Source organism: Phaethon lepturus, unplaced genomic scaffold, assembly GCF_000687285.1.
Source record: "Phaethon lepturus isolate BGI_N335 unplaced genomic scaffold, ASM68728v1 scaffold3516, whole genome shotgun sequence".
In the NCBI taxonomy this organism is placed as follows: domain Eukaryota; kingdom Metazoa; phylum Chordata; class Aves; order Phaethontiformes; family Phaethontidae; genus Phaethon; species Phaethon lepturus.
Genome location: NW_010543921.1, coordinates 120,212 through 132,986, shown reverse-complemented (window position 1 = coordinate 132,986; position 12,775 = coordinate 120,212). Strand labels below are relative to the sequence as shown.

General features: G+C 39.4%; 1 protein-coding gene across 1 annotated transcript in view; it reads left to right on the top strand.

Moving 5' to 3' along the window:
- Positions 1-12,775, top strand: part of NELL1 (NEL-like 1 (chicken)) — a gene marked incomplete at its 3' end in the record, with an annotated part of 145,962 nt that overhangs the window by 31,625 nt on the left and 101,562 nt on the right. Inside the window, exon 4 of the mRNA XM_010288482.1 lies at positions 6,240-6,410. Coding sequence (XP_010286784.1) covers positions 6,240-6,410 — 171 coding nt within the window. The remainder of the gene's footprint in view (positions 1-6,239; positions 6,411-12,775) is intronic.

The window sequence follows — 12,775 nt, the reverse complement described above, 5'->3', positions numbered from 1 at the left end:
GATGTCAGTCTGATTTTGCTCATAAGCTTTGATGTTATCAGTACGTAATCTCTGCCACAGTAGTAAGTCTTTAATGCCACGTAAGTGAAGATTTGCAGTGTATGGTTTTGCTGTGCAGCCTCTCGATCTGTCTGTATTTAAACTAGCTGTAAAAAGTACCTTTATATGGTTTGTAAGTATGCATATGTAGTGGAGGACTAGATCTGTACACTTAAGCACGTGAGAGCATTTCTTCAAAATCCATTGTCTGACAATGCATAATGCTTCAGAACGTGGGATCTTACCCTGTCATTTTATAGTAACTAGGGTACAAGAACAGTGCCTGTGGAAGCAACTGAAATACTTGTCTTGACAGCTGTAACTTGCTCTGGTTTTGCATCCACATGGAACTGTGGTGACAATTGCAAGGTGAGTGTTTACTTTTGTTTAAAGTCAGATGCCTCTTGTTTCGGAGGCACTGCTTTTGCTCTGTATGGCCTCATTGACAGTGGTGATGGGCTTGGGCATACGCCTGCCAGCTTATCTGCAGCATAGTGTAGCCAGTGCATGCTGTTGGCCTGGCTTGCTTTCCACCGGGGAGCGTTAGAACAAGATCTCAGTTTCTTTTATGTCACTGTCCAGGCTTGAGCCACTTGGCAGCACAACCAAAATAACAATGTGCTGTGCGTGCCACTCTGCACACAGACTCAATCAGTGCTAAGGAACAGTGAAAGGCCAAAAGTGTAATGATCTGTGCTTCATCACAGAATCCCTGTAGATTGAAAATCCTGAAATCTGTGTGATAATGGATGCAGATTTGTTGGCTCTTTGTCTCTGAATACATCAAGAAGTGTTTCTGCAAAGATGCTAAAGCACAGTCTTGCCTGAAGCCATTTTTATCAGTAAACACCACTAAATGTTCTGATATTCTGCTTGGCACGATGCTGTTGTGAAATGAAAAAGCTGTGTGCACAAACATGTCCAAATAGGCAAATTTGTGCAGAAGGCTCCTGAACTTCTAGCTGATGACATCAAATGGGCTGGTCTCTGAACTTTCCTTGAATTTGCTTTGCTGTAAAAAAATATAAGAAATTGTGCCTTGACCAGACTAACAGAACTTTCCAGAAGCTTCTGTTCAATGCCAGCCTGATTGTCATTGTGGCAAGTGATTTTTTTTCCAGCAGTTGAGAGACCTGACATTGTAGTGTTGCTGCAGCATGTGCGAGGTGAACGGTGCTTCCGTCCTTGAACTCCTGTGGTTTTGTGACCTTCTCCCACACAACGTTAAGCAGATGCACAAGTGTTTTGACTAGATGGCAACCCCAAGTTTGTACATATTCGCAGGGATGCCATCTGTGCCTGCTGCCGTGCCCTGGGACATCTGTTCAGTAGCTCTAAGAGCATCTGCTGTAAATGCTGGTGCTGCTCCTTGAAAGAGGCTGTGGGGCTTCATTTGGCACTTGATCAGGGATGATGGAAGTTGTAAAGTCAGAATGGTAACTCTGCTTCATTTATGTTTGAAAGTGATGAAGGAGAAGGTTTCCAGAAGTGAATGCAAAACATAGTTTTGCTTTAGTTCTCAGAGCTCTTATCAGAGCATTTAATCAATATTGTGCTTACCAGATGGTGCCCTGTCTTCACTGTGGGATATTTTAGTGTCTCGTGATAGGTGTTAGCATCATAAAGATAAGAACAGGAAGTGCTGTATGCACTAAGGATATTCAGAAGGAATTATATCCCAGAGCTCTTCTTGGTGTTGTATCTTCTTTGCAGTCTGTGAGCCCTCCCTCCTTTCACCACTTCCACAACCCGACAGCAGTCAAATCTTTGACTGGAACGTGGTGGTGTTTGTCACAGGTTAAGATCACTGCTGTGGTAGATATGATGAATAGATGAATCTGTTTCTTTAAGGCAAATGGCAGATTAAGCCAACTCACCTTATAGAAATACTTTGCTTTTTCTGCTTCAGGTGTCTTACATACTCTTACTTAATGACTTCTCCAATTTTTTTGGTCATTACATCCACAGCAGCTGTTTTCAACTTACAGTATGTTTTTAGACACCTTTTTCTCCTGATCTGGAAGTGAAATGAGCTGTCAAATGTGCTATGGTTGTGACTAAAAGAAGAGTGGGGGGAAGCATTAACCATTACTGAGGCTTTACTGTCTCGTAACAATACTCATGTGTGAGGTACACAGGGGTTACAAAAGTTGTCAGAAAGAATTGTAAAGCATCTTGAGTTGATTGTGGAATAATATTGTCCTTCTGTAAAGCACATTGCATGATCTTAAAATATCCCAACTTTATTGACGTGCGTAAAATTAATCTGAATTTAGCAACATGTTTTTCTCTTACACATTGGGATTTGAATGAGAGACTGCAGGCAGACCTATACAGAGTATTTGAATTCTACAATTGTATAAAAGAAGCCAGCAGCAGCGTACGTGCCTAGCAAATATGGAAATTCTAGTAGTGGGAAAATTTCAGCCAAGGTCATATTGTATTGCTGTTCCATGAAGAGCGAGCTTTTTTAATACATGTGTTCTAAGAATTTAATCTGTCAAAATGCATGTTACTTTTCATCATGCCTGTTTAAAAAATATATAAAAAAACCCCGTGTCGAGAAATAACAAAATAAAACAAGAAACCATCACTCGGTGCTAACAAGTTGACAAGTAGATTACAGTCTCACATCTGTCTTTATTGGAACAGGTCTTGAGGAGGGTAGCAGGGGGCTAACTATAGTGGCAAGTTGACTCACAGGCTTCATGCAGATGTTATGCAGAAGCAGCACTGGTTGTAAAACTCAGAAATCTCCCTTGGGCTTTTGATAGGGATCTCATGGTGACATTGGAAGTTCGCGCTTGCCTACCGATGATGCACTTATTCTGGCGGTCCCAGATACTGCAGTCCTTTTGGGAACCCTGGCTCGTTCCATTTCTATGTTTTCTTCTTCCTCACAAAATCCTGGGAATTACCTACAAAGCACCTGTTAGAGATTAGTTCATTTTCTTGCCTCTTGTAGGGTAGCTTCTGTTAGTTTTTTCCTGTTGGTTTATAGTGGATAAAAACCTGTGTAATGGCATTTCAAGTCAAACATGAGACAGATATATAAAAAAAATCCATTTGTTTTCTCTGGCTTTACTAATTATTTTCTTACAGGTTGATGATTTCTTGCCTAAGCTTATGTTTTTCCACTCATTTGTCTTCCATTCCACAATTTGTAGATTAGAACTCGAACGCAGAGCACGTGTGTTTATTTCCAGGAGTGAATGGCCTTTATGTCATTGCTTTTGAATAGGCTTTCCTCCAGGGTCTGGTGGGAAGAGGAAAGAAAAGATGATGTTTACTATTGAGAAAGCTATTTGCACATGAATTATATTCTGGTAGAGAAAAGACAACTACATCTTATAAACTGTGAATATGGTAAAGTGTGTGTGTAGTCAAGATCTCAGTATGAATTTGTGCATCTTCAAAAAACAAAAACAAACAAACAAACAAAAAAACAACCCAAAAACCCACCAAACAATGCAAGAGTGTTGGTTTACATTGCTTTGCATTTTTAAAATACTTGATATAGATAATGTTGGGCTAATCCAACCGGTTTCCACTGTTGGGGTTTTTGTTCACTGATGTTTACTGATGTTTGTCTGAGCGTAACTGCTTCTGATTTGCGCTTGTTGAAGGGTGGTGAAAAATAGGTGCAGAATTTGTCTGCTGTCATCCTCCTTTTGTGTCATTGAAGAGGTAAAACATGGTGTTTTATACAGTCCTGTGGCACTTAGCAGTGTATTAGGTGTACATATATAAAAATGTTAGCATTGGCTAATAGATTAAATTTTAACTAGTCATTTTCTGTATTATATAAATTAATTGGGAGATGGACAACAAACTCACTGCCTAAGCAACAAGCTGTTCTTAGTCCTGAAGTAACTCTTGACACTAAAGCTTGTCAGATGAGAAACTACATTGTTTTGCAATTCCCTATGCTGTTCAAGTAATAGAGCATAGATGTGATTAAGTACAGTATCTGAGTGACCTTTCCAGGGCTGGACTGTTGCCTTTTTATTAACCAGCAAAACATGGTGTAGTAAGCAATTCGCTCTGTGGCTATAAGAGATTATGAAGAATGACTGCAGGAAGCGATGTGCTTCCTTCAACAGAGCTTGTCTTGCTCTCAGGCTCTTACGCTTCTGTGATCAACCATGTAAAAAAATATATGTATATATTTATACAAATACTTTGTGTGTGAGGGAAATACTAGAATGTTACATAGCTCTCCCACTTTTTTTTTTTTTAAGTTTTCTGCCTCACTGCTGTTCATGTGAACAAGAGAGAAAGAAAGTCTCTTTAATGACTTCTTTTTGTGCTTTGACAGCAGATGGCAATTATGAAACGTTTAACTTTGTAGTATGACTTCACTGACAGTACTTGTCCTAGTGCTTTCCTGGCTTGGAAACACCAGCAGCAGTACTTCTGTGTATTGACTGTGCTCTTGCTAAGCATCAAAATAAAACAATAAAAAAATCCTCTCCAGAGTTCTTACGAATGTGGTTTAGGTATTTTAATGAGTGGTGATAGTAGTTAATCAACATTATGCTCTTCTGTTTCTTTGCCCTCCTTGTGCCTTTATGTGCATGAAACAGGCCAGTTCTTTCACAACACCAATCTTTCTTATTTTTTCCACTCTGTACTGCATGTATTTTATTTGTACCTATGCCTGCCGTGTTTTCATTCAGTTTTGGTTTTGCCTTTGTCTGCTTGTGTTTTTAACTTTGCCACTTGAGTCTTTGATTCAGGTGATGACCTGATAATGCTCATACATTGCATGAAAAATGTAATGGCAAGACATTGGCAGGATGGAGGAGGGTTTGAGTTTCTCTTTTGGTCAAGGTTTGTTGTCTTGCTGTTCCCTTTCCCAGTCTGCTGCGATCTTTTGCCCATGTTCCCAGCTAGTTTCATCTCCTAAGTTCGTTCCTCCCAAAGAACTCTGTTTTTCAGTTACGTTCTAGAAAACCTCCACTTCACTGGTAAGAGCTGTTGTTGATGAAGTGCACACTCCTCATGTAACACTTGTGCACACCGGCTGCTAAGATCGGAGTACAGCCAAGCAGTGTAAAAGGTTTGTGCAAAAAAGAAAATTTGCACCTGGATATTTATTATTTTGTGTTGCATTTACTTTTTGGAAGTGAGTTTCATTTTTTTATATACATATATATATATATATATATTTTTTTACCCCAAACTAGCACCCATCTTTCAACTGGCATGTTAAATGGGTGTTGTCCAGTAGGAAAAAAACATGACACTGTGGAGGTAGATAGGAGTAGGGACTAGTTGGACAACCTAACATCTGTACTTAGCTGTAGAGGTATTTCTATGATAAAAAGAGGTCTGCATCTCCTCCTTCCTATGTCCAGGGCCTCATTTTAGAAGGAAAAAGAGAGCCTTGATTTGATATGCTGTAAATACTCTGTGTGATCTGAGGTCCAAGAGGAGGCTTCGCTATTTATACTGTTAATGTGCTACCACCTGTGAGGACTAAATTCACCCTAGAAGAACTGTCTCCCCCCCACCAGCATGAAGGCAGTTAATAGTCACACTTTGTTAACTCTCCTGTGACTCTTCTCTGGTGACACCTGTCTGAAGGTTTTGGTTGTATATGCCAGGTGTTTGAGATGCCTAATCCAGCCAGGAGGTTTTGTTCCCTTGTAAAGCTGAACAATTACAGCTGTAAAAATAAAAGTCAGAAAAGGAGTTAAGCAAAATTGCATGTAGGAGACTCCTAAAAGTAATCAGTTTTTTAAAAAGTGCATTTGCAAATAGTAAATACAAATTTAATGGTCGCCTGGCACTTTCTTACCTTAGTGGCTTTTTGTTTGTTCATTGGTAATGATATGTACCGTCTTTATTGTTGCATCTCCTTCAAATCGTGTGTTCATACAGAACATTTTGGTGAAAAGAATAAGGATCATTTTCTTGTAGTTGAACCTGTTCTATGGGTAAAAAGAGGACTTCAATTTTTAGGACTATCAAATGCTGTTTTGAACAAGAGCTGTTTTCATGTAAATGTTGTTGCTATTTTATTAATGCACTGAATGTATAGTCTTGTCTCTCTACCTTTTTTCAAAAATAAGCCAGTAGCTAATCCGTGCTGAGTAGCTGGTTGTTTAGAGGAGTCTATGAATTAAGAAGAAAGTGTCAGAAGCAATGAATAAACCAAAAAATGGAACTGATTCTTCTTCATCTTTTAAATACAGCTATTTTGAACTGGAGAGCAGTGGCCTACGGGATGAAATTAGATATCACTACAGGTTTAATGGGAAGTCAAGAACAGAGGTGTTCCCGTACCATCTGGCAGACGGACAGTGGCATAAGATTGCTGTGTCACTTAGTGCATCCCACCTTCTGCTGCATGTGGACTGCAACAGGTAAGAAAATATGTTCGCTAATTTATATTTCTTTAAAAAATGCTCTCTACTGACACCCAGGAGTAAAATTGGAAAAGGAATTATTAAAAAAAAAAAAAAAATCTAATTTAAAAAGCTTGGTAAACTGCCATGGGATAAGAAAAGGAAAACAAAGCATTAAAATGAAACAACTCGTTGTGATTATGAACAAATGTGGAAAAGGTTGATTGCTGACTGGGGAGTATTAAATGCATCTCTAGTTTAGGCACTAGCTGATGTTATGTTTGACTGTGACTGCATTTAAGTGTGTTAGATTGGTGTGCAGTCTGTTCTGTTGTGAATTGCTTCACTCGGCTTACCTGAAAACTTGACAAATAGATAGACGTGTCAGAGACGTTTTAATTTTATTTTACATAATCAAGCAATGCACTTTTTACTGATTTTTATTATTTTTTTTTTTTTTTTCCGCCTGCTGTCCCTCTTGGAAACTTCTGAGAAACCTGAGAGCTTCTTTTTGCATGTCTAGAACTGGTGCTTTTTGTTTTCTGAAGGGTATTCTGTCTGTCATCACAATTTTTATTGTCTAAAAATTGTAGAAGATGGCAGATTGTGAGGATTTCAAGGAATAAAAAGCAGCAAACCTAGAATCTCTCTTCCCTTGGACTTGATCTCACAATGTATTGAAGACTTCAGCTTTTGCTAACTTAGTGGTTGATGAGGAAACACAGAAAACTTGTAATTGGGACCTTCAAAATAGCCTTTAGGAATGAGAAAAATGAACCATTACTTTCCTGTCTTCTCGCCCCGGAATGACTATGAAAATATCTTTTGCCTTCAGTGAGAGGATCAGCATATGCATCTTGGAATTGTGGCACTTAAATGGGTAGGGTGATGGTAGCAGAAACTTTTTTTCCCCGAAGTCTTCATTTTGTTCAGGTGGGCAGAATAAAGTTATGTGAGTATTATAGGTTACTGGAACATTTGAAAAAGTTCAAATTTTGGCCAAAGTAATTATGAGGTACTGTTTGAGAAGAAGGTTGCAACCATTTTCTGCAACTGCATTAACTACTGACAGTAAAAATCTAATCTGAAGGAAGGTTGCTTATTGACTCCTTTTATTTGGACCCTAGAAGCAATTAAATGCTTAGAGGAATTTTAATTTCTTTGAGGCATGTAATCTACAATTTGTAAAGGTCATCTTCATTTCAGTCATTTGATTTATTTATCTTACCTTTATTTGTTTCTGTTATATTATTTCTTTGCTTACAACAGTATACTTTTTCATTTGTTTATTGACATACTGGGTTTTGGGACAGGTTCTTCATTATCTCCTGTGTTTGTTTTGTTTTGTGGTTTTTTTTTTTTTTTTTTTTTTCTTTTTTCAAATGAACAGCAAACATGGTTTAGGAAGACCCTTTTTAGCAGACTGTTTTGCTGGCTGCCTTCTTGCATACAACGTGAAAGGAAGACGACACAAAAAGCCTGCCTACTGCAGCAGTCTATCCAGGGACAAGATTGCTGCACAGAGTCACGGTTGTGACCTGATTTTCTTTACAGCAATAGGCAGCAATAGATAAATACAACTACAGAATGAGCTGTGCTGTCTTATGAGGTGTGAAATGTGTATAACCATCTCTGACAGGTACGCCTAAACAGGGCTGATCTGTCTAAGGGTTTCCCTTAAGGTGGTACGTCTCAGGGCTGCTCCCAGCATAAATCCGTACCTAAATGTCTCTGTTTGGCTGTGTATTTGTGGTAGTTCATGACTAGTCCTGTGGAAAAGTAATGGGAGTAGTTTTGAAAGCATAACTTGAGGGCAGATCATAGTAGAAGTTTAAATGGGGGGAAAAAAAGCAAGGGGGAGAAGGTGGGGAGTCTTCAAGTTCCTGACTCAGCTGTAGTGTATCTGTTCAGTTAATTAGAGAATTTTGCAAATGTTGGTATTATAGTTTTCTGTATTTTATCTTAACCCCCTGCATTTTTGCACTCAGAAGAGAAGTCAACATCTTCTTCATCTTTGCACTAGCATTTCCCGATGACACTACAGTAAATGTCAAAAGGTGTGAAAATGAAGAGCAAGCCAATGAGGGGTGCTTCTGAGCACTACTGAAAATCCCAAGCCTTCTTCATGTTAGTGTTAGGAAAGCTGCAGCTGAAAGTATGCACAGAATCCAGCGTTAAGAGCTGTAGACTTTACATGTAAAAGTCACCATTTTAGGCTAGTGTGGTGTCACTGGCTCTCAGCAGAGTTCAGCCTGCCTAATGGGAAGTCATGCTTCTGCATGGAAAGAGAATATGACTGCAGTCAATATATTCACCTGTCCCACCTCCTGCAGAGGTTTGGTGTCATCAGAACAAGAACTTAGCTTGAAGTGTACCTATCTAATTAAAGAAGTTCTTTACTTGCTACGTACTGCTCTTTACCCTGTAAAAAATAAAAACAAATCAAAACCAAAAAAAACCTGACCAACAAAATGAATCCCATGGCTTCCTACTGGATTTCTTTAAGAGGGTTGTAACATTGCTTCCTTAGAGACACATGAATTTGTATAAATGCATTACTACTTTTGTTTAGGGCTGTGGTAATATGTTATACATTTGGAAGTCTACTCCGAGTGATTTGCGAATGCAGTGGTGTTAAAGTTAACTTTTATCTGAGAGTGCATTGAAAGTGTTGCATTGGGAAAAATATCCAGCCGCAACCTAATTTTGTTACATGTTTTGTATGACTACCCAAAGCTAGTTTCTGGCCTCCAAAAACTGCAGTGGATCAGGAAGCATTGGAGAGGAAACTTGTAATTTGTAAACAGATAGTCAAATCTACTTTTATTCTTCCCAGCCTTATCACCCACATTACTCTGATGTGTAAAATTGCTTTGACATTTGGTATTTGATTGTCTTTTGGATTGAATTCAAAGTTGACTTTGTTTTTCAGCCCTGGATAGGCTAGGGAAAAGTACTTGAGAACTGGTAAAAGCCTTTAGTGCTTTTAAGAGTCATCTTTAAAACAGTATAATTGCTTCTGTTCTAATGAGGTGTAATATGGTGGGGGAGGCATGCGCCTCAAAGAAGGTATATTTGCCCAAGTACATGTCCTTTTGAAATCAGCTCCTGATGCATCTTTCGTGCTCGTTTTGGTGCTCCTTCAAGGACAAGGAGTAAGGATTGTAGCTGAGTTTGATGCTGGAGCTTGAAGCTGCTGACACAGGAAGATAGATTAGAGTCCAGACTGAAAAGCTGGATGTCACTGGACTTCTCTTGCTGACTCGGAGAGCCTTTGTGTTGGGTGTAGGCAGTACACTCTAGCCAGAGATACACCTCCAACAATGGGCATAATAAGCAGCAGGTGTACTTGCTAACATGCCTTTAACATTCTAGTAAGGTTCCAAAAGCTTAGAAAAATGAAAAGACATTAATTATGAATGTATGGCTGATGCACAAGTAAAAGCTGTGCTGAAAGTAACGTGGAAATTAAGTACGCTGCTGTTAATTTCCTTGCATCTCCAATGCTGTGTCCACTAGTGGTGAACATCTCCTGTTTCAAAATATTGGTTACATGTAGGATCTATGCTTCCCTACTTCAGGGAAAAGGGGGTTGTCAGGGGCTTTCTGGTGAGTGCTTAGGTTAAGCTAGAGTAACTGTGTCATTGTCAGAGGGTCCTTAAATAACTTATGGCACTAAAGGGTTAATATATAACGAAATAAATTCTGCCATGCACCTTCCAGATTTGGCCTCTTAGGGGAGGCGAGGTCAAGGATCCTGCTGTTCATACCTGCATTGTCAGGAGATTTGCGGCCCCGGGAGACTGTCATGCTCCTACAAGAGCTGGTGTTTGTCTTCACTTTACTGGGAATTAGTTTCAACTGTGGAGTCTGTAATGTTGCCTGTGGTATCTCGCTGTCCACTGCAATGCTTGCCCCCCACAACGGTAACAACACAGAAAAATGTTGTATTTAGTGGTGTTAAGAGTGAGGGAATAGTGCGGAGCCTACAGTTTAAGAACTGGTAGGTACTATATCAAAATGTATTTATTGACAATTTATTTAAGAAATATAAATACCATATTTTTCTCAGTGTGTCTAATTAATCTGCGGAGGTAAGCTTGAAGTGTGCTTGCTTTATGTTTTCATTGTTTTATTTCTCATCAACCATATTGCTACAAAGGTATGTACCTGTTCAGACAGTATCAGTATTCCTTTACTTCAACTCTGTCTGCAGGTGTAAAAGGGGGAAAGGCACTTTGCTGTAAGAATTCATGCTTTCCAGTGAAAATATGTGCTGGAATGCCTTTTACTATGAATGCAGCCTGTGGTTTTGGTGGATTCTTTTAGCTGTTTGATGGAGGGGGTTGGTAAGAGCATAAGAGAATAGATTATAAAACTGGAGCAGGCTAGGAACTAGTCTCCAACTGCAAAAACATGTTGTCTGCTTCTTTTATGTTTCTCCTGCTAGAACAGAGCATTAGGGAATAAAAAATGCATGAGCAGTGAGAACTTTTTAATTGGAAAAATAAATAAATTAAAGCAACATAATCCAAATATGGGAATCCAAGACCTCAGAATTCTTATAAATGAGATATTCTGGCTCTCAACCTGAGGTTTTCAACTTGTATAAACAAAGTCCTATGACTTCAATTAAAATGTAATAAATTTAAAGAAGGTTAAGGGATGTATTTAAAGGAGGGATTCACTGCTTTACTTACTGTAAAACACTTTCTCTCTCAAGAGAAGATGGCATGGTGGCGATGTTACGCAGCTAGGTAATTTACTCTCAACATCTGAATATGTTTGTGTGACCCAGATTGCTTCTCTGCTCTTTAAGCTGCAGCAGAAGCTGTCAGAGAAATGGTTACTTGAGTAGACTGCTATAATTGTGCATTACAGGTGCACCCAGCTTCAGATCTGTGGTATTGTGATTTGGAAGTTAATTTTCACCTACGGATTGTCCCTTTTGTTTGACAGAAAGGTGGTGTGGTTTAACCTGGCAGGCAGCTAAACACCACACAGCTGTTTGCTCACTCCCCCACTGTGGCATGGGGGAGAGAATAGGAAGAAAGGTCAAACTCATGGGCTGAGATAAAGACTGTTTAGTAGGACCCAAAAGGAAGGGAAAAAAATGGTAATAATGATAAAAGAATATACAAAACAGGTGATGTGCAATGCAATTGCTCACCACCTGCTGACTGATGCCCCGCCAGTCTCTGAGCAGTGGGCGCCGCCCCCCGGCCAACTGCCCCCCGTTTTATTGTTCAGCATGAAGTTGTATGGTATGGAATATCCCTTTTCCCAGCTTCCTGTGTACCCCCAGCCTTTTCACCAGCAGGGCAATATGAGAAGCTGAAAAGTCCTTGACTTAATGTAAACACTGCTCAACAACAACTAAAATGTCAGTGTGTTACCAACACTGTTCTCATCCTAAATCCAAAACACACCATTATACCAGCTACTAGGAAGAAAATTAACTCTACCCAAGCTGAAGCAAGGACAAAGGCTATAAAAGTTTTAGCATAAGAGAGATCTCCAGCTGGCATATCACATCACCTGCTGTCAGGCCTGTCTCATTACAGATACTGTAGTTAAGCTGCGAGGAAATGTTCAGGATGCATTCAGCATTACTTGAGAAAAGATTTTTTTTTTTTTTTAAAGAAGTTTTTTAATACTCAGCGCTTTTCATCGAGTGGCTAACGCATCAGCAGAAGGGTAGTATGGGTGTGACTGAAGACTGAATGATGATATATTTTAACCCAGTCCCTAATTATGATGAATTTTTTTTTTTCATCCTGCATGAATCAGTTGACTTTTTTTGTATACTACATTGATAGAATTGGGAGAAGGCCATGAGTATTTATGAAAGTGCTGAAAAAGTACTGTAGAAAACAAATGATAACAACCCATACCCGTGCCTGGCTGTCTTAGATCCTTTGATCACCCCTAGAAGGCAGCAACCACATATAGTCAGTACAAGTACCTTGGGCACTGTGTTACAGCAGAGAGGCCTCGCATAGCTCCTGCTCCCAGTGGAGCAGGCATCTGCTTTGATTTCTTCCAGGAGCTGATCCAACTCCTGCTGATGTCAGTTACTGAAGAGTAGAAGTCAGCCTCCAGGGGTTTGGTTAAGGGTCTTGAATAGTCCTCTGAGTTTTAGGGACCTGTGGAGCCAGAGTTTGGTAGCTGCTAAATATAGACTTAATAGTGTTTTTTCTTTTTTTCTAAATTAGAACTGGGGACTTGCTGTGCTTTCTGGTGAGTTGAAAATGTTGATAGACAGGTTGGTGACTTCAACAGGGCTGGAATAATGTGTCATGCTTTACCTTTGGCATCTTGCATTCATTCTATTTGTATACTACGGGTGTGTTGGAGAGAGAGGATGGACAATGGTAGAGGAA